This window comes from Lutjanus erythropterus, chromosome 19 (genome assembly GCF_056507025.1).
Source record: "Lutjanus erythropterus isolate fLutEry1 chromosome 19, fLutEry1.hap2, whole genome shotgun sequence".
Classification (NCBI taxonomy): Eukaryota; Metazoa; Chordata; class Actinopteri; order Lutjaniformes; family Lutjanidae; genus Lutjanus; species Lutjanus erythropterus.
The window spans coordinates 34490322-34512909 of record NC_139335.1 but is presented as its reverse complement, the minus strand read 5'-3'; the positions used below and the strand labels follow the sequence as shown (position 1 = coordinate 34512909).

General features: G+C 36.9%; 1 protein-coding gene across 1 annotated transcript; it reads right to left on the bottom strand.

Annotated features, from left to right (window-relative positions):
• Positions 1-284: 284 nt before the first annotated feature.
• Positions 285-21313, bottom strand: LOC146310342 (transmembrane protein 106A-like). The gene is made up of 8 exons (XM_084744299.1): positions 21171-21313; positions 15671-15865; positions 13636-13699; positions 13344-13497; positions 13065-13205; positions 7600-7643; positions 5036-5089; positions 285-1029 (listed from the first exon to the last, which is right to left on the bottom strand). Exons 2-8 carry the CDS (start codon positions 15861-15863, stop codon positions 909-911), a joined length of 771 nt encoding a protein of 256 aa, XP_084600425.1. The 5' UTR covers positions 15864-15865; positions 21171-21313; the 3' UTR covers positions 285-908.
• Between the last annotated feature and the right edge of the window lie 1275 nt (positions 21314-22588).

Genomic DNA, 22588 nt, shown 5'->3' with positions numbered 1-22588 from the left:
GTGCACAAAACCTTTTAACACATACATAAAATATTTCTACAGCCACAAAACCTTTGTACACATTCACAAATGTATGTGTGTATATGTGCATGAAATTTTTTTTGCACATGCACACAAAAAGTGATTCACCTGCAGGCTGTGAAATTATTTGCAAATATCATTTTACAAGCTCAAAATCTTAATGACTTAATTTGCTTGTATAGTTTAAGACACTTCCAAAAACCACCACACTGCAGACATACCCACGTCATGTGAGCATAATTAAAGCATAATTGGCCAATATATTTCATTTTAAAGTCTTTATTGGCTGATACTGATGATGTACTGCATCCCTGTAACACATCTACTGTATTTTACTTTTTCACATAATGGAAAACTTACAAAATATAGTCGAGTAACATCAGATGCACTTACACTTATTGACTAGTGATTTTCAGACAGTGATGAACTGTAGCAACATAAACAATCACAACATTTTCACCTGACTTCATTAACAACAGCTCCCAGCTGAAATCAGAACATAATCTCCAGCTGTCATACTGTTACTGTATCTTCACTGCTTTGTTTCTTATCAACATCCACCTCATTTCCTCCATAGTTCAGTTTTATCTGTAGGACTGTAAGGATGTCTGTAGAGGTGGTGAGAGTGGTGCCTTTGAACCTGTCCTTCCTCCATGCATTCATTCAGATATAGGGTGGGGTAGAAAGAATCCATTTTTCATTTCATTAGTCTGTTTCATCTTCCCTTTCCAGACTCCTCTATGCATCCACCCAGGATGAGTCTTGGCATCCTGGTATCACAGAGAATCCAACATTTTAGCAACACGCTTCATGAAAACACATTAAAGCAAACTATTACAGCTCAAAGAATGTCCACAGTATTTCTTTAACCAGCATCTATCCATCTATCAGGGGGGTGGGGGCTGCACACTGTGTGGGATGGTGCTGTTTGCTCCACAGTCGATGTACTCATATGTCTCCAGGGAGAGCTGCTCGTAGTGGGCCAGATAGTACACTGTCATCGACATCCTGCAGTCAAAGGAAGACAAAATGTAGAATAATTCACCAAAATTTCTTTGGACTTTAACAGGAAGACTGGTGCCTTAAGAATCCAGTATAATGTTTTGTCTAAGAAACTTGGACTCGGCAAATGATAAAATCTAGTCCACATCTTACTCCTACCCCTTTCCTCCTGAATGTCAAAAAATCTATTATGTGGGAGAAATGGGCCAGATCTAGAGTCTATCATCAGGTCATTTGGTGACATTCAGAGTGAATATAGTCGTACAGTTAAGAGGATCTTTTTACAGATAATGCTCTGTATTCTGACCAATAGGAAAAATAATTCTGACCCTCCAACTAGGATTTTGGCATTGTTTCACATAACTTGGTGTAAAAAGGTGGAACTTCTGAGTTGTGTGGTCTTATTTAAGATGTACACTTTCCCTGTTTAGTTTGAGCTTCACATGAATAAGTGTGCAGAGAGCCATGGCCTTTTTCAGTCTCAATTTATTCAATATAAACTGCTGAGTTGAAACAACTGGACCCCAAGTAAAAACTTAAACTATGGAACAGTGGCACCAGCTGGGGATGTGAGAAAGAAGCTGGCACTCTTGTACACATGGTGTACACATCTTGTATTGTGTAAAAACAATGAGCATCTGTGGGAGGTGTTACTACTGATTCAATTAATTAATCTTTATGTATACTGACTTGACAATATCATTGTGAATGTACAGAAGAGTTTGTGGTTCCATCTGGCTACAACTACAGCGTGCAGACTAATATTGAGACATGTTGTTTTAAGGGATGGATTGAGTTTATGACAAAACTGTCCACATTTGAATGACATTACAGACTAATGATAAGAGACTAGAAGAATATCAGTGGGGGAAACAGTTAGCCTAGCTAGTTAGCCTGAATATAGCCACATTAGTGATGACTGACTGATGATTATTTAGCAAAACTCATTGTGTTATTATATTGTGAAAGTACCAATGTTAATGGGTAGTTAAAAGGAGCATGATAAGGTCATAACTGTCATGGTTTGGGATTTTGTTTGTTATTTCCTGTTTTATTTTGGTAGTTTCTGGTCCTCCCTCGTGTGTTCTGTTTTTACTTCCTGTCTTTGTCTGTTTCCTGCCCTTTGAGATTGTCATGTGTTTCACCTGTTTGCCCACCTGTGTCTTGTTAGTTCTCCCCCATTTAGTCCCTGTGTTCCTCAGTGTTTTTGTCGGTTCGTGCTGCTTGTTTCCCATGTCTGCCAGCCTGTGTCCCGTGTTTACCCTCATGTGCTTCTGTCGTGATATTTTTCCCCTGGACTATTTTTGAGTTTGCCTTTTGTGGATTCTGTTTTTCCCTGGACTCTAGATTTTTACCTCCCCTCAGTGTAAGCCTTTGTTTCTTTGTTTCATTGTTTTATTTTATTAAAACCCTTTTGAACTGGTACTCTCCCTGGTGTCTGCATTTGGGTCGTCCTTTTGTTAAAACGTTACAATAATAACTGTTAGAGAATTTACAGTGTGTTATTTTAGAGAAGATGTGTAAATTGAGAAATATATTGTATGTCCAAAAAGTAGCCTAAAAATACTGAGATATTATTTAGAAGTCATATTGCCCAGCTGTACAGACCAACACTTCTAACACATGTGTAATGTGTTTTATCTTGTGTGTTTACTCTGTTTATCAACAGAAATGTCAAAACAACATTGTTTTAGGAGGAGTTACATGACGGAGCTCTTTCTTCTTCTACACTGACTGTCACCAACAGACAGGGTGGCAGTCAGTGTTTTGAGCATTTCAGTGATGATCTTCGTCTTCTTCTTCGTCTTCTTCTTCTTCTTCTTCGTCTTCGTCTTCTTCTTCGTCTTTTTCTTCGTCTTCTTCTTCTTCGTCTTCTCCTCCTCCGAGGTATGTGATTGAAGCACTGTGAATGATTGCTTAATCTGTTCACCAAGAGTCATGTGAGCGTTGCCTACACAGCACAAAGTGGGCCAGAAATCAAGACAGGTACTGTAAGATGTAATTCCTCTGTATTTGGAGGAGAACAGGGAACCGATCCTTACAGTATCACTGAATCACTTCTCTTTAAAGATTCTTATTTTGTTTTCAAGAGTTTTGATTATACAAAATTGCTTTTTTCTTAGGTTCTTCAGAGCCTATGAACATATCAAGCATTTCTCTATGGTAAAAGACAAGGTGAAAAAAAAAAAAAAGATCCAAATGTGAGAAAAAAGCAGCCAGAAACAAGTTTTTACTTCGAAATAACCAACCTGCTTTAACTTTAGTCGAAAATGTTGTGTTCATGTGAACTTATCCCGCTTAGTAAAAAACTGATTTAGAAAATTTGTCACCTTTACATTAAAGGTGTGATATATTCTTTAAAAATATGACTGCTATGTAAGAGAAATGTTTTAGCACCTTAAGGAGAACTCTGTAATATATTTACTATAATTAATCAGAAAATGAAAAGGAAACATTTGAGTTAATATTAAGTGGAAATACTCGCTTTTCTGACACCAACACTGCAACCACAGTTTCCTCCTTTGAAATTTCTATTCCAGTCTGTATTTAATGTTGAAGATGATGTAGAATTAATGATGTAGAATTCAACTTAATGCCAAATGTTGGCAAATGTTGGTGTCTGTTTATGAGTTGGAAAAAAGTCATTAATAATCTTGTAGATGCAACAGATGTTCATAACAGTTAAATTGAGCAAACTGTTAATGGAGTCTGGGAGGCAGTAAGACAAGTCACTTGTGGGTTTAACTTTACAGTTGACAGTAAGATACAGCTGATCACCTTACAGTAGAGAACTCACTCTTGCTTTTTATTGCCAATTCACGCAATGTCTTGCACTCCTCCAGAGCTCCTGCTGCTTGCTTGAATTTCCCTGAGTCTGGGGAGGACGGGACCGGGACAAACAACTTGCTTCAACCCTCGATTCTACATGAAATAGGGCTTGAACTTCCCTGAGTCTGGGGAGGAGGGGACCGGGACAAACAACTTGCTTCAACCCTCGATTCTACATGAAATAGGGCTTGAACTTATTTAATATACAGTCTATTGCTCTAACTCACCATTTGGACTGCAGAACTCATTTTCGCACATGCAATTGCTACATATAGCTCCTTTTAGTCATACTGTCCCTCATTTCTTAAAATTCTCTGAATTTTCTTCAGATGAAAAGGGAGAAGAACCATTAAATTATTAGCATTTTTTTGGAAAACAAGTTCAAACACTAAGATTTTCAAATATCCTAACCTCAGCCATGAACATAAACTGGTCACTTGAGGGTTAGGGTTAGATGTTGGGCTGACAATAGACATCCCAGAACAATATCTGTTTCTGGAGTCAATTCAGTCCTTTATGACTTTCTAGAAAAAACAGTAGTTCATATTTGATTCTTTAAATATATTAGTTACTAAATTATGAGTGAAATAGCATTGGATTGATGTGGTCTTATGAACGGCTTCACCAAACTACTTTTTCCAAAGCTTATGATTTGTATTGATATGCCATAAAACCAAAACTCAACCAATAAACATTAATATACCTTAATATATGTTAAGGCATTCTTTATCACATGTTATTCCTCAGGTTGTGTCTCGAACCACTCAGAGATCCAGAATACTGGAATAATAGTACCTAGTTCCAAGTTTGTCTTTCTTTCTTTCTTTCTTTCTTTCTTTCTTTCTTTCTTTCTTTTGTCATTTTGAGAATATTCCATCAAATGTAACTTTATTTAGAAATATGTATCATAAGCACAAATGAAAACAAAAGGAAAGTCTTAAAAGTTTCACAGAGGGTGGTAAGATAGGTGGTACTGCAGGAACTGAATTTCCTTTTCATTTTAGTTTTAATTAAAAAAAACCCCAAAAAAACAACAACACTGAACCAAGTGATGCTGAGCACTCTGTCCACTTGGTAACCTAGTCTTGAAACAATCCATTGATTTTCAAAAATCAATTCCACATATTTGAAATGATTCTCAAAACCTCTGGAAACACTTTAGTGAAGATATGATGATACTTACTGCAGGTGCAGATAGAGAATGTGAACAGGCAGGGAGGCTTTTTTACAGTAATTACTGCAGAGAAGAAGAGTGGTAAAAAACAGATCATTAGCGGTGACGTGCAGTACTTACACAATAATAATCACATTACGATAAAAAATGCAAATAAATGTTTGAAACTGATGAGACAGATTTTAAACACCAAAAACACTGACAGATACTGAAGTAACACAAACACATCATATCCCAGTAAGGCAAAGCTAACTCATACTACCAGGTTAGCTGGTGTGACAGGTTGTACCAGTGTGTAAATTACATACCGTATGTAATTCAAAACCAACAATGATCTTGTCCACAGAGCTGAGAGGCTCTGACACAATTGATATTTTACAAGTTTCTCAATTCATTTTTGTAAATTTAATAAAATTTAATTTAATCATTATTTGCACATGCTTCTTTAGTTTATGCAGCTTCATGTGAATGTCTTTAACTGTCACGAGAGTACATCTTCACAACACAATATTTCATTTAGTTTTTTGCACCATTTGAAATAAAGGTTGACTTAGTTCAGCACAAAGACTAAGTTCAAACAATCTCTTTAACTGTAACAGAAAACATGGAAAGTAGCAGGGTTTTGGAGATAATCTTAAAATGAAAACAAAAAGTATTCATGTTGAAAGGTGACTAATTTATTTTTTGACCTAGGACCTCATTATAAAAACTTCCTGAATCAAATAACAATAATAATAATAATTCAAAATAACTGCTCCATCCATTTGATTCCTTATCTCAGGTTGAAAAATGAAAATAAAAAGCTTTCAATGGGGTTGTTCCTCATCTCCACTGACATGATTAATTCCTCCAACTCATCAAAGTTAAAATATGCCTGTCTTTTCTGGTCCATCACTAGCTAGTCAGTGACAAGTGAAGGGAGACCGCTGTTGTCACTGACACAAGCAGTGTCCTGCACATTCTGAGCTAGGATACAGACATGACAGGACATGTGATGATTGAAGAATCACGTGTTAGGTTCCTAAGTTAAGAGACGGGTCAAGGTATTGAGATAGAGCAGGACACAGCCATGAGTTACTTCTTCTGTAACAGGAAAAGTGTTTTCCCATCACTGAAGCTTAAGTTAAGATAAGACAAGCAATTAGCATTTTATGCCTTTAACGACAGGACAGCTGAAGATGTGACAGGAAATGGGGAGAGAGAGTGGGAGAATGACACAGCAAAGGGCCATGGTAGGGAGTTGAACCCACAGCCGCTGCAGCAAACCCACAGCCTTCACACATGGGGCACACGCTCAACCAACTGAGCAATCCAGGCACCTCTAATTTACAGATTTTTTATTTATTTAATTACTTTTTAAGTTATGTTTTTTGGGCTTTTCTTGCCTTTATTTGACAGGACAGCTGAAGAGTAGACAGGACAGGGGGGCAGAGAGAGAGGGGACGACAGGCAGCAAAGGGCCACAGGCGGGAGTCGAACCAGCAGCTGCTGCAGAGGACTGACAGCTTCCATACATGGGGTGGACGCTCTACCAACTGAGCTAATTTTCAAATTTTGATGTGAAAATATCAGGTGAGGAGTGAGAGGAAGTTTGGACTTCAGAGAAGTAGCCAGGAGAAATTGTGCCTACAGCCAGAATATTTTCACATCTAGTAAGTCAGTGAATAAAGGGTTTAATTAGGGTTTAAAAAGGGTTTTATTTTGTTTCTCTCAAGTTTGAATGAAACCTATTTCACAATAATAAAATGATAAAAGTCAGGCACTTAGAATAACAATCTGAGCCTGTAAATGGTAAAACAAGGACTTTAAGTGGACAGTTCATCAGTAAGGATTACATTGCAACCTGCTATCTCCCTCAAAACTGAACCAAAAATAGTCATCCCAATGACTCACTTAGACACAAAAACATGGGAAAATAAGTAGAAAAATACCACATAATTCCAAAGTTATCCTTTAAAAAGAGAAAGTCAGATCAGCAGTGTGGTGAAAATGACATAACTCTGTCTTGAGAATTGGGAAAAATCATGGTCATCAACTTCAAACAATTTAAAAATGTGTTACAAGCCTTCAAAATCTAAAACTAACAATACCCACTGATAACATAGGTATAAACGTGCTATTATAATCATCTTTGTTTTAACAATGTTTTTTTTTTTTGTGAAAATATTGGCTGATCACTTGGAGGTTGTACCATTACAATTTAATAGTAAAAATTATCTCTAATTGTCAACAATGACTGACATTGTGAATTTATTAACTAAGCCATAACCAAACTTTGATCAGCAGCCAGTCATACAATAGTGTTTGTGCTGGCTGAAAACCTGGAGCACAGTTCAAGTTTGAATCCTTTAAAAGAATGCAGGTCAGTATGTAAACAAGTGATACCTAGCAACAGCTGCATGCTGGGAAATAAAACACATCACTGAACTCTCGACATTCTCCATTTTGCTGTACTGTGTGACTAAACCAGTTAGTGACAGCACAGATCTACTCATTCCTCAGTTTCCATAGTAAAAGGCTCTGAATTAAATATTGACCGTAAGTACAGTAAGTAAACCTGTCAGGCAGCTCACCTCATGCCAGGGTCTGTAAGCTTGATGGGGATCACAAAAGAATACTGGAAGACAAGAGAGAGGAAGAACCAATTCATAACCATTTTTCACTGCAAAACTATTCACACTGTCCACAGGTTACACAATATCACAATATCTTTCTGTCAAGATAAATCACCATATGGCAAGTGTATGGAAAAAAACTTGAAATAATCAAACTGCTACAAAATTTTCATTATCTGTTTCTTCTATTGTACATTGAAGGCTGGCTATGAGTAGTTATTCACTTACTGTCAACAAATCATATGGCAAGCCAAAAAAACAACAAAACAGCAAACAATATGGTTTCATCAACAGCTGCTCAGTGTAGATTTTAACAAATGTTACTCAAACAGGGTGAAAGAGTTTGTTAGAGGACCAGGTTCTCTTTTTCAGGAATGTCCTTGTCTTCAACCTCTTCATGTCCTCATGTGAGAATACAGAAGCAACTAACACACTGCTGACTTGTGAAACATAAAAATAGATGCTCTGCTGATTCTGAGAACAGACAGAGGGACATCTGACATTACCTGAAACAGGAGTTATCAATAATAACATACTGAGGGCATGGCTATCAGCCTGTATGTGTTAAAGGGATAATTCAGATTTTTTCATGTGGATGTCTAGTCAGTGTTAATGAAATGTGTACCAGGATCCATTGCATTCAAGTGTCTGACATCTGTGATCATGATGTTGCTGTGTATCACCACTTTAGCCTAGCCTAGTCATTAGCTATTACTTTGCCGAAACATAACATTAGATAACAAACATACTCATCCAATATGCTCTATGGCTGCCCAGAGGAGGATCCTAGAAATTCAAGCTGAAACAGCCTGTAGTTCTTCCTTAATACCATCACTTTTCATCACTTTGGTACTGGTACTCAATGGTACCTTTTTTGATACTTTACTCTCTCTGTAATGATAAAAGTGTCATTTCTGTTGTACAACAGTGAGTCAAGATTTCACAATTCAATATTATTAATTATTCTGAATATTTTGTTATACAACTGACCACAAGAAATAAAATCCCTCCCTCTCTCATCTCAAACCGTCTCTCCAACCTCCAGCCTGTTAGTGTGTCACCACGGCATTGTTTGTTGTCGTGTTACCACCACTGTGCTTCATACAGAAATAATTCCCTGCTGATAATCTGCAATTCAAGAATATTGGTTTCATACTAAAGTTGTGGACATCCTAATAAATCTCACATACTGGGTTATGATGGTTTGTCATTTTTTAAAGTAGGTCCCCAGAAAGTTGTGATGCCTCACTTAAAGCCTCTGAAAACTAGGCTTGAAATAGTAAAAATGCATAGTTTCTCATTAAGCATCCACAAAGATCTGAATGAAAATAAACATAATTACTAGAAAGCTGGATTCAAAAACAGCATTTTGCTGTTTAGACCATTCTTCAAGTGTGTGTGTGTGTGTGTGTGTGTGTGTGTGTGAGTGGATGTATCAGCTCATGTTTGATTGACAGCTGCCTCAGGAGTCGCAGCAGCTGTGTAATGTCCTGCTGTGGACTGCCGTAGATGTGAGCAGCAGCAAAATGTATTTTAGCACCTAAAGAAAAGACCACCTAAAAAGATCAATATGGATTTAATTGTACACTATATTTAGAACATATTCATCACTTCACTTTGTTGTCAGACAGCAAGAGAGAACTAAAGCCACAGTCTCTTCTCTCTTTACACCCATCAGACTCCATGGACAGAAACAGTCTTTTTACCTGCATGACACAGGAGTTGTAGGAGTTTCTGGTCTTTTTTGACTTTGGTATGACTTTGGTCTTTTAATAGATTTGTTCAGGTTGGAACTAACATGTTAAAATGCAAATGCTGCAGATCGAGGCAGTAGTATACCAGCAGCTCCCATGTCCAGCAGGGTTAAATCACATTGTCAGTAAAGGCTGTCTCACAGCAAAGTAAAGTGGGGAACATGTTATAAATATAGCGTACACTTAAACACATATTGATTTCAGCCAAGTTAAATCACTGTTTGTGCTCAAGGAATGATATAACATTGCTAAGTTGGCTAAGAGTCAGCAGTGGGAGCAAAGAAGTTTTGTTGCATCCACACAGCAACTGACATGGATCTTTTATGTTTGATTTGTGAAATTAATTGCATAATAAATCTCCAAGCACAACCATGTCCAAATCAACCCCAGAAGAGGAAAGTGTACAAAAACTTAGATGAATATCTTTCAAATTTGGATGAAAATCTGATTTCTAATACTTTTTATATGTCCACTACTATGTACATAAGACAATAAATTAATAATTGATTTGGGTTTACAGCGGCTTTAATGTGTTGTTGTCTATGAATGGTTAAATTCAGTGGTGGACAGTAACTAAGTACATTTACTTGAGTACTGTACTTAAGTACATTTTTTGAGTATCTGTACTTTACTTGAGTATTTGTTTTTGTGGAAACTTAGTACTTTCACTCCACTACATTTCAAAAACAAATATTGTACTTTTGACTCCACTACATTTCTAATAAGGTTGTTGTTACTTTTTGACTGAGCGCATCGTGGAAGTCAGCTGTTGCTGTTTTTTCTTTTCTAAAATGCAATTGGTCACACACTGTGTTTCTCACAAAACACAAGAAAACAATCACAGTAGCTCCTCTCAAATGGGACCGATGTAAAAGCAGAAATACGTCCAGGCGCTCTGTAACAAGAACAAGCAAGCTCTCCCTCTTTCATTCAAACAAAAAGCAGTAATGGTGACAGCAGGACAAAGACAAAATTAAATCTCAAGATGTTATTATAATTATTCATTATTCCAGGTAGCTTTTAAAGTTGGATTGTTTTTATTGGGGTGAAAAATACCACATAATGCATGTACATACTGCCTCTGAAGACAGAAAGAAATCTCAGTTATTTAACAGACTTGGAGAACTCCTTACAGTTAGCTTCAATCTAATTTTATGTGGTGATTTTAATACAGTTACATCAGAAAATGACAACAGCTGTCCTTTTTGGTTTTGATTGTATTTCTATGCTGAAGTGTTTATAGGTGTTTCTATAGGCTTTGTGTAGCAGAGTGGTTCTACAAGCAGGTCAGTGCTTCATTAGATGGTTTCAGAGAGTTACAAGCTTCTGTAAATGCATCATGACAACAATACAGCATGTATTGATATTAGAAAATGTATTTTGTAATTTGTACTTTTGAATACTTAAGTATTTTTATAAACGTGTACTTCTGAATACTTAAGTATTTTTAAAACCAAGTACTCTAGTACTTTAACTCAAGTAAAATTTTGACTGAGCAACTTTCACCTTTAGTTGAGTAATATTTGACCAGGAGTATCTATACTTTGACTCAAGTACTGGGGTTGAGTACTTTGTCCACCACTGGTTAAATTGCATTGTTTAGATGTGGGTTTCAGGTGTGCTAATGTTAGCTGCAGCTGCTGTGGGGGATTTAGCTTTCAAGCTATGAAAATGGTGCACCCTTTAACTTACTGCATTTTGTGTTTGGTTGGATGTGTTGCTTTTCATATTACAAATAGTAATCACACTTGTGACTACTTACAGCTCCCTATTACTAACTCTCTCTTCCTCTTTTCCTCTATACTCTCTATTACTCTCTCACCAGGTCTCTCCCAGGTATTGAAATTTGGCACAGATTGATTTAATGTGAATCATTGCCTGTTGAGTTTGTTACCCACCCCACCCCCCACATTTTCCACCAAAACAAGTTCTGCCCGATACTATTTTGCAGGGGTACTGTCGCTGCATCCTGCGCGATTAGTCGATTATACGATTAAATGCCCCCACCCTCGCTAGTCGGCACCAGAAATACTAGTTGTTTAAGATGTTCAGCAATATTTCATTCATGCACAATGCCAGTTATCTGTTGCCACTAAGATTTTATGCAGCCGCACGCCACTAGTCAGGGCTGCGGCTCTGTCAGACGGCAGCCCCTCTCGCGTGTGCGTCCATCGCACAGATGTCACAGATGACAGCTCGTAAAACCAACATGGTTTGGCAGTGTTTTAATCTAGAAAACTGACATAATGTTTAATGTAGACTGTGACAGAGTAAGCTGATATATATGTTCATTCGACTGGACAAATGTGCCCACATTAAGCACAGACACGGGCATAAGCCTGCAAGCAGAGCAGGTTGCTAACGTTAGCCACACTGTGTGTTAGGCTGGCAGCTAACGTTAGCTCTGGGTCCTTTACCCACAGACACTGTGACCCTCTTCAGTCTGAAAAGGTGAATTGTTTATTGAGTTGTTGTCATGTTTGGACATTAATGTGTAAGGTTTGTATTGCACAGTGCAAAGTAGCGCACATAGTACAATTTGGTGATTGTAGACTGTGATTAACGGTTTCAAATGGCTCTTAATACCACAGTATTTTTTTGGACAGTGTTTACATTATAAATTAATAAATTCTGCTGAATTTTAACTGCTGTGTTTTCTTAGTATTAAGCCAGTCAACTAGTCTAAATTAAATTTTATTTTAATCGACAGGGAAATGAGTTGCCAGGAACATCCCTACTTTAAAGAAATACAAAGAAGCCAGAGTGTTTTTCCCCTAAAGCTCCATCATGTGTGGAGTCAGATCTTTCTCTCCAGTATTTAGCACTGTGGAGATGCCAGACTAAACATTATCCTGGGCAGCATTCACATTAAGCCCACATTAAGCACAGACACGGGCATAAGCCTGCAAGCAGAGCAGGTTGCTAACGTTAGCCACACTGTGTGTTAGGCTGGCAGCTAACGTTAGCTCTGGGTCCTTTACCCACAGACACTGTGACCCTCTTCAGTCTGAAAAGGTGAATTGTTTATTGAGTTGTTGTCATGTTTGGACATTAATGTGTAAGGTTTGTATTGCACAGTGCAAAGTAGCGCACATAGTACGATTTGGTGATTGTAGACTGTGATTAACGGTTTCAAATGGCTCTTAATACCACAGTATTTTTTTGGACAGTGTTTACATTATAAATTAATAAATTCTGCTGAATTTTAACTGCTGTGTTTTCTTAGTATTAAGCCAGTCAACTAGTCTAAATTAAATTTTATTTTAATCGACAGGGAAATGAGTTGCCAGGAACATCCCTACTTTAAAGAAATACAAAGAAGCCTGAGTGTTTTTCCCCTAAAGCTCAATCATGTGTGGAGTCAGATCTTTCTCTCCAGTATTTAGCACTGTGGAGATGCCAGACTAAACAGTATCCTGGGCAGCATTCCTTCAAAATCATTCCCACATTAATGGGATACTGGTATCGAACCACAAACCCTCTGATAAATGTGTTTCTCTAACTTCATACACATTGCAGATTTTTGTATATTCATTGCATTTGGTGACAATAATACACATAATACCAGCTTTATCTTTTAACCAGCATGCTGCTGTATCTCTGTCATCATATAGTCATCTTTTCCTAGGTGAAACTTTGTGTGAGGTTGCAAAACTTGTGATGTCTTACCACTTTGACAGACAGAGGTTTGATGGAGGTGACGTTTTTAATGGCAATGTTTCCCACCACCATATCAAAGTTGAGGGCCTGCACAGTCAGATTGTAGGCTTGCACCGCCACAAAGTTGTGGTTGGTGATGTTCAGGACATTCTACAAGGAAACACATTATTAACACATAATACATTACCCTTCAATAAGACTAACTTCAATTGTTTTAAACAAAAGTTTTAATATTTAATAATTCTTTAATCCATCCACACCCTCCTCTCTCTTCTTCTCTCTACCCACCGTGATGTTAATTTGGACATCTGTTTCAGTGAAGTAAACAAAGGATGACTTGACGGCGACTGGAGAAAGAAGGACAGAGCGAGGAAACAGGAAGAACAACACCAAGGAGCTGGCCAGAAGGCACACACCAACTGACACAGCAACATACAGCTTCCTGAGAGAGAACACAAATCAGAGGACAGATCCAACACAGGTTTAATGTATGTATACATACGTGTCTCCTGTCTGCACATGGTATTAGTGAAGTATTTCTCTACAGTGTGATTCAACTGTTGAGTACTGATTTTCTTACGTGTGCCTGGGTCTCAGCCTCTGGTCATTACAAGGGATTACAGCTACCAGCTTGCTCTCCTGACCTGGAACACACAGAAAACATGATTTTATGTCAAAGACAGCGAAGTGGGAGCAAATAGAAGTTGGATCTTCTCTTGTTTGTGTTTAACATGACTGAGTCATGGTACCCAAGGGAACAGGGCTAGCATGAATACAATGCTCCAACAAAGGTATCAGTGTGTGAATATTTTCAGTCATCAAGGCCATGGTTTTCAGTCGTAACCAACTGGATAGTGTATAGAGGTTCTTGAAGTCATTTGGATGAGAGGTGAAACATCCTCAAGAACCTCAAGTAAAGTCTACTTTCCTATGATAGCTCCTAAATAAAGGCATCAGTGTTTCATTTTGTGTTAGCAATGAAGACCGACCTATACTCCAATTTTAAATGTCATTATAAGATTTTTAAAAAATTGCAGAAACGTATATTTTAATATGTAGTATAATAGTATGTCAATTTATCAGTTGAGCTGTTTTTAACATAAAGCAGTTGAATAAGAAATGTACCTTAAATCTAAAATAAGCAAACACAGCACAAAATTTGTGACATGGTGGGCTGTACAAATTGAGACCTTTATTTCATTCACAGATGTAATATATTTTGGAGCTGTTCTCCGTCAGCTTCATTCCCCACCAGCAGCTTTTCAAAAACTTCAGATTGCTCATATTTTGTTGATTAAGTCGATTTCCTTTGTTTTTGTGGAACAAAATGAAGGCCTGGTAATTCTGCCTGAATGCACTTATCTTGTCTTATTTATGAAATAGGCTAAAATGTCCTATATTGTTTTCCAGATGGGATGAAATAAAAACATGTATATATGTTTTCTGTAACGCATGTGAAGATGATACAAGGGGATACAGAAATGGCAGTAAAAAGGGTCAGAAATTTTAATTTGTGCACATATATACTCTACCCAAGATTTATTGATCAGGCCTGTTATGAACTGGATCACAATGGTTTGTCATTTTTAAAAGTGGCTTCTCAGAAAAAAAAACTGTAGGCTTAGTTACAAAGTTTTTTTTGGTCTGTTTATTGATTGTGAGTCTGCAAGGGGTTTGTTATTTTTCTGTTCTGTTTCTGTTTTCTTTCTTTTGTCTGACTTCCTGTCCAGCCCAATCTGCTCTACAATATGCAGCTAAACACATCATCCATCAAAGACAGACTTGGTGTGTATTTGAAGAGCAGAGCAGAGAACAGCTTATGGCCATGGCACAGCAGTAACACCGTGCCCAGTGCAGTCAAGCCATGAATTTTTGCTGCTGTGCTCAGAAAGGAGACGTTGCACTGACTGCACCAAAAAAGAGGTAAAAGACTAAGTGAAAGCATGAAATGGAGCTCCTTTATGGTGTGGAATTAGTCACAACACCTGCAAACATAAAAGCAGGCACATGCATGTTATACCACTGCAGAGAGCTGTATCCACATGTATCCTCACAAGAAAAAAATTCTGTTCCTGCAACCTTGAGGCTGTAACAAATGAGAGCATGGCCCTCCTCACAAGTGTTCAACACACTTTTGAGAAGCAGAGATGAAATAGAAAGTGGCAGATTACAATAAAAAAAAAGGTATGTAAATATTGACTGCAATGATCCCCCCTGTCCAATCCTCAAATATTTGCCATGATCAGAAATGGTATTTGGGACAGTCCCTGTGAGCAGACACAAGTGTAGCCAGCCTGTCTGTCTGTGCCCAAATTCAAGTATGATCAAAGTGTTCCAGTGCAGCTGGAAGGGATCTGTCTACAGCTAGTGTGGACAGGATAAACAATTACAGACACCAGTAAGTCACTAAACCTAAAAACTGGTTCTGTTAAGTGATGTATTAAGACAGACTCATTAATAGAAAAAAATGTATCACAGATTTACCAATAGTGGAAGTAACTGTTAGCTGACACCTGAGGATAGAATGTAGAGATTTTCAGATTCTAAACAAAGACTTAAGCAGGGAAGACAGATATGTGTGTTTGTGTGTGTGTGTGTGTGTGTGTGTGTACTACCTCTGGGTATGCGTCCAGTCCCCTGGCAGGTGGGACAGTCCACTGTCTCTCCTGAGCTGTGTCTCCTGCTTGAGCCCGCCCTCTTTCTGTCATCCTTCTCAATAATAGGCTCCTTGTAATCTTGCCTGCTCCCAATGTGCTGTGACTCTGCCCCCCCAGTGCCACGATCACATGTGCTGGGAACAGCCCCCATTCCTGAGGAAACACAAAGAACACTTGAGTTATTAATTAACTACAAAACGTAGATGGAGAAAGAAAAAATTCTATTGTACTGTAAAAAATTTTTGAAAAGTTGTGACTTTATTATTGTTACAACTAAAGTTAGAACTTAATCTTTCTATAAGAGCAATGATTTTCTGTCTGTTTGTCCATCCATCTGTCTCTCACATATCTCAAGAACCACTCAACTGATCTACCTCTAATTGTGTCACTGGGGACCCAAGTAAGTGCAGTGTCAAATTTGGTGCAATTTGGACACATGACATGATCGACAATAGTCACAGTACCTCTTTGAATCTGAGGTCCAGTATTTGATGTGGCATGGAACTGATAATGATTAATGACTGAACAAAATATTGACACATTAAAACTTATTTTAGGTTAAAGGTAGAGGCAGTAGGATTTGTCTGAGCTGTTCCTAAATGCATCAGGACATCAAATACCAACATTTTGGGTTGGTGAAATGTCCCGAGCAGCCAAACAATGGGAAAAAATATGGAAATACAGGCAGAGAGCTGCAGGGTCTCTGCAGATACAGCCATAATACACTTCTACTGGATTGTAAATAATGATTGAAAAGGATTATCTAATATGACTCTATACGTTGTTTTTAGGAACATGTTGCAGATTATACCTTTAATTTACTGTTAGTCTATATTAATTTGGTAATAAAAATACTCTCTGTAATAATTGATACATTAGTCAATAGATTAATGGAATAATCATCAGTTCCCCAGAAAGCTGCAATCCACAACACCAGAGGCCAAACAGTCAGCCCATTCAGAACAGGCATGTTTTGAACGTGCCTTGTACTAGCTCTATTAACATCGTGACTTCTTCTTGTAAAATTACTTTATTTTTATTTATTTTTTACCTTTTTGATGTAAAACAACTTTGATACGATTTTTCTCAAAGAATTGTTTTTCATTGTGATACACTGGCGAACGATCCGGTTCTAGCTAGCTCTTTGAAGTGAACGACAGGAGCCGGCTCCTGATTGGTAGCCGATTTGTTTTTTTCCTCCTCTTTTTCTGTTAAAGCTGCACGACTGATCAAGATACAGCACAGTGAGCACACAAACAGGAGGAGAGAGAGAGAGAGAGAGAGAGAGAGAGAGAGAGAGAGAGAGAGAGAGAGAGAGAGAGAGAGAGAGAGAGAGAGAGAACTTGCGCTTCAGACAGAGACAACATGCTGTCTGAGCAGGTTTTGCATGTGCATGAGCAGGAAACGCAGTAAAACATGGACGCATTTCAATTTCATTTTTGTCTAATTGAGGTGGATCTTTGTTTTTGTACTTTATAATTTATTTTTGTAGCACTCTGCTCCATGTTGAGTATGTTGAGTATATAAATAAAGCCATATAAATAATAAACATTTGATAATGTTTTTTACATTAGTAATTCATTTTACACATAATTTTACATTATTTTTGGTAATAAATTCATTAAAGCAACAAAAAATCTGAGGAGCCACTTGGGAGCCAAAAGAGCCGGCTCTTTTTAGTGAGCTAAGCCAAATGAACCATTTCTCTAAAAAGAACCAGAATTCCCATCACTAGTACATTTTTATGATTTTCTCAGTCTAATATTATTAATCTATTTTGAAATATTACAACTTTTTTGTAAAATGTTAACTTTATCATCATATTACTACATTTTTTAATCTAAATATTAGGGCCCAACCAATACTTTGGGGGTGATGCTGATACAGATATTAGGAGTAAAAACATTTTGGATATTTGATATATCAGCCAGTCTTCATACAGAATGTAGAATATTTAAATAAACATATTTTTTGCAATAAACCCTCCAAAATGAAACAGGATATGAAATGGAGGCAGGATATTTTACAGTTTAACAAGAAACTTTATTGTTCAAAATGACATCAGGTCTCTAAAACAGTAAATGTCACTTTAAAATTTGACTATTTCTAGTCATTATATGTAACTATATCGATATAAGCCTGGCTCTGATATCTCAATATCAGGCTGATAGTATTGGTCAACCAGTTATCAGTTGGGCTCTACAAAATATTATGAATCTATGCTAGTAATGTCATCCTTTAGACACTGGTCCTAATACTTTTATTTTTGCAATTGTTTTAACATGAAGAGATGTGAACCTATCATTTAATGCCCATGTTTAATAATAACCTTTTGGGGGATGAAGTGCATAGTGTGCACATTAAAACAAAAACAAAACAGGAACCATGTGCATGTGCCTGGTGTGAAAATAGGTGACGGAAAACAGAAACATGATTGAAAAGCTGTCCTGCTGCAGTGGTGTTTCACATAAATAGAGTCCTGTGGAGCAGAGTGTGTGAGTATGAGTGAAGTGCACACAGGCCTCACACACCTGCACAACCAAACAGAATGACAACTTTCACATGAGGAAACAATCATGTTGGTAACAACAATCAACATGGAGGACTTTAGCTTCTTAACAGAAGCACCCTTACATAGTACTACAGTGCAATTGAACGTTTATACTTCATAATGTTATAAACTTATGGATATATGGATCTATAATGACAGTGTGTCATGCTGTAACATGTTCATAAGGGATTTTTAACTCATGAGGTAGAGATGACTGTAGTGACGATTGAACAAGGTTATTAAGTTCAGTTGCTTCTTTAGTATTATTATTATTTCATTCTTAGAGGGAAAGAGTGTATTTGATACATATTTTACTTGTATAATATAATTACTTCAATACAATCATGTCATTCAATGTCCATTTATCTGAAATGGTGTGACAACATCTGGAAGTTATCAGATTTAGTTGTCACAAACCCTTGCTGCAGTAGGTGTCTGGAATGTTCCACCAGAATTAACTTTTTACTGTGTGTAAATATAACTGATGAATCAATTAATTTAAAAATAGATGTAAATTGATTAATTTGCATTGAAATGCATGAATGTATTATATTAATAAACTCAATGTAAAAGGTAATCAAATGATCTAAATAATCAATATGCCCATTTATTTATTATCTTTTCTGAAAATGAAATTTTGAAAAGGCTTTTTAATTTTACTTTTACATATTCCATTTGCTCATTTGTCTTCCAGTTAAAAAAAAAGTAACATACAAATTAAGCTAAGCTCAACTCATATTTTCCTTCAATATTTTTAGAATAAAGGAAGATTCTGGCATATTTCAACCTGGAATATTTCCATGTACTGTATGAAACAAGGACATAGTCTCCGTGGCATCACCCAAAGGTTTCTGAAGAGGCATTGTGAAGCTCACATACTGGTAGTTCGCCATCTTGGCTAAGCTGGCTAATCCAAAAATGTACAGAAATGGTGCATGGGTGAAGCTGAGGTGGCTGAGTGAAGCAGCTATTTCCTTTCTGTTGAAACCCCCAACCACATCATTGTACCAGCTAGCTCAGCATTGTCCTAACATTACAGCTCAGCTGAGGAGCATGCCATTAAAGTTTTCATTCTGCGATGTCTCAAGCACAAGTCTCTTGTCCATGAGTAGATGCAAACTTCTTTCTGTTCAGTGATACTGTTGATCGGTCTAGTTTGGCACAAAGAAAATAGTTTCTACACGAAACTGCTCACAACAGTCCCATTACACTGAAGGGAAGCCAGACATCTCTATAGCCAGTATCTCCAAAACTCTGTAACTCACATCAAAACTATTTAGATGGGTAATCTGTATTTTTGATTTGGGGTGAACTGTCCCTTTAAAGCTGGCAGTACATGAAAAAGTGAGATGGGATATGAAATGTAGACACATAAGTAAATGGAATAACAAAAAGTAAAAAGTAAAAGGTATTTTGTAAAATCATGTAAAATTCTGGCTCAACAGAACTGGGATTGTTTGAGACAAATGTCTAATTAAATTCACACAGTGAGATGTAAATGATGCAATGTTGGTAAGAGTTATCAAAACATGTTTTCTTATTTAAAAAAGATCACACTTGGTTTACTCAGTTTAACAGTGCTAGCTAGCTAACAGTGGTTACAGTTAGTAGCAGTTAGCCGTTAGATACTTAAGCAGCAAGCCAAGATATCTGTCAGTTAGGAAACTGAGGGAGAACAAGGTTCCTGGAATATATGTACATATATATATATATATATATATATATGTATATATATATATATATATATATATATATATATATATATATATATATATATATATATATATATATATATATATATTTATATACAGGAGGAGTCCCCTTTCAGTTCTCACAATGGTCTACAAAAGGTGTTGTTATTTTGTCAGATGTATGGGATGCTAAAGGAATGAGATCATTTGATGTTTTATGTTCTATGTATAATGTCCCCAGAAATTATTTTTTCTTCTACCTTTGCCTCAGGTTAGCAATGAAAACTTATGGGGTTCCATGGGGTAAACCTTTAACAAGTCATCCACTCCATTCTCTTTTTAACATGGAGGGTCAGACTAGAGGCTTAGTATCAAGGTTATATTTACTTTTAAATTCTGTCTGCAAACCTCTGGCAATCAAACATGTCTGGAGTAGGGATCTTGGTTGCTCTGTAGATGACATTTGCTGGTCAACAGTTTGGAATAATTTGGATGGTTCATCAAAAATGTTTGTATTCGTACTTGTATGTTTGTTTGTTTTTCACTTAAAACAGTTGATAACAAAAAAAAAAAAGAATATGGTGAGGCCTTACTTTCCACATTAGCAACATGATTCATTTATGACTGAGCAGTTACTCTTTACAGTTTCTATCTATTGCTGGAGACATGGCAAGTCTTCAGGGAGTTGTAGTCATGTCAGAGACAGATAGATTAGGCTGCTTTGAGTTTACTAACACATCTGTTAAACGTCGTTACATATATATTTTATAACAATCTTTTGAATGAATAAATAATAAATAAATGAATTCGTTCCACAAAGTAAACTTTAATAAATTTTTTTTTTTTTTTTTAAAAAAAGTGTAACACTCTCACGTGACAACCTGGCACTGCCCACCCGCCAGCCCACACAGAGCGTACAGTGGAGATAACAAGTCTGAACTACGCAGTTTATTTTATCTGCAAGATTTTCTGACGATAAAGCTCCGCTAGTAAAGTGAAATAGTCAGTTTGAACACAGTGTTGTCAACACCTGGGGAAAAGAAGATGACTACAGACTGACATGTCGCCTTTATTGAATAATTTCTTGTGAATATTCGGGCCGTCCTCTCTGCGCTGTAGGAAACATATCGCTACAATGTCGCACTTTGATTCCCTCTGAATCCCGCCTCCTCCTCCAAATGTTGAGCGGTAGTTAGATGCTGACAGGACGGCTTACCTGCCCCCCTGAGCTGCTCTCGGGTCGGTTCACAGCCTCTTCATCTCCAGTCCTGCTGCTGTCGATCTGCGGCGTCTTTTACTCTGATGGTAGGCGGTACCGACACCGTCACACCGCACGAGACACAACATACAACACACAAGTACTTCCTGTCATGGCTTTCAAAGTAAAACTCTCATTTGTATTACTTTTCAGAATGTACAGCGAGTGGTGGGAGAAGTATTCAGATTATTTAATGTAGTTGTAAGTAAAAGTAAAAGCACTAACACCACCACACCCTGACTTTGTAAGAAGTAAAAATACTGCATTGAAAATATTACTTCTGTACAGTAGTTTATGGAAGTACAATCAGGAAAATATACTTAGAGTATTAAAAGGAAAAGTACCTGCCACAGTAAAGTGTTATTTCTCACGTATTAATGTCTAAGCACAATTGCACTGTTGTAGTTGGTTAAAGTGGAGCTCATTTGCAGCTAATTAATTTCCTTGTGAATTAATCGCCTGATAATATTCAGTTTCTAAATGGTGACACTTTCTTGATGTTTATTTTGCCAAAACAACTGTCCAAAACCTAAAACTATTAGACTAGAATAAATAAATAAAAGTGAGCAGCAGTTTTGATATGATTTACCTGTGTACAATTCTGTACACGACAACAAAGAAACAAGATATGCCATACTTCAGATGACTTCTTATGGATTTCTCTTTTTCTCATATATACGCTTAGTTAAAGTTAGATTTTGGTGTCCAAGTCAGGGGCGTTTCCAGACTTTTTTCACTGGGGTGGCCAAAGTGGGGCACTGACTTATGCAGGGGTGACATACATTTCTGTGTTTAAATTTTAAACACAGGATTTTTTTTCTTTCTTTTTAATCATTTTAAAGTTTAAAATGATTAAAACGACTTTAAAAAAATCTTCCAAATCACAATAACAGAGTGACCCAATAAAAAATATAATGTAAATCTTCCACACTTTATTTGTCCAACAGAAATTTTATCTCTATTGTACCTCTTTCCTCAGGCTTTGAGACTGTTTAATTCATTCTCCACACTCTACCATGCAAAATGCTTTTACTTTTAAAATATATTATTTTAATACATTAACCTTATCCAAAAAAGAAGAAAAGAAAGTAAGTGAAATACACTAGAAAACAAAGCACATTGATAAAAAAAAATTGGTTCAAAGTAAGGACCTACCTCTCGATGGACAGATCACACATCAGGATAATGGAGTGTCATCACTTGGGGTGGCCAATCAGATTTTCAGGGGTGCAGTAGTATTATGGGCTGTGATAACAGGACATTGCCAAATTGCACCCCACTTTTATTTTGAAATAAAGAAAAGCCCTACCTTTGGTCTATTTTTGGAAGCCTTATTCATCTGTTATTCAAAATTTTTGCTGGTCTTCTTTGCTTGT

What these genes read in the sequence shown, in the direction of transcription:
- LOC146310342 (XM_084744299.1), bottom strand. Translation starts at nt 15,863, where the DNA reads ATGGGGGCTGTTCCCAGCACATGTGATCGTGGCACTGGGGGGGCAGAG. An exon ending in GACTGGACGCATACCCAGAG is followed by an intron (nt 13,700 to 15,670) that starts GTAGTACACACA and finishes TGTGTGTTCCAG; the next exon opens with GTCAGGAGAGCAAGCTGGTA. An exon ending in ATTCTCTATCTGCACCTGCA is followed by an intron (nt 1,030 to 5,035) that starts GTAAGTATCATC and finishes CTTTGACTGCAG; the next exon opens with GATGTCGATGACAGTGTACT.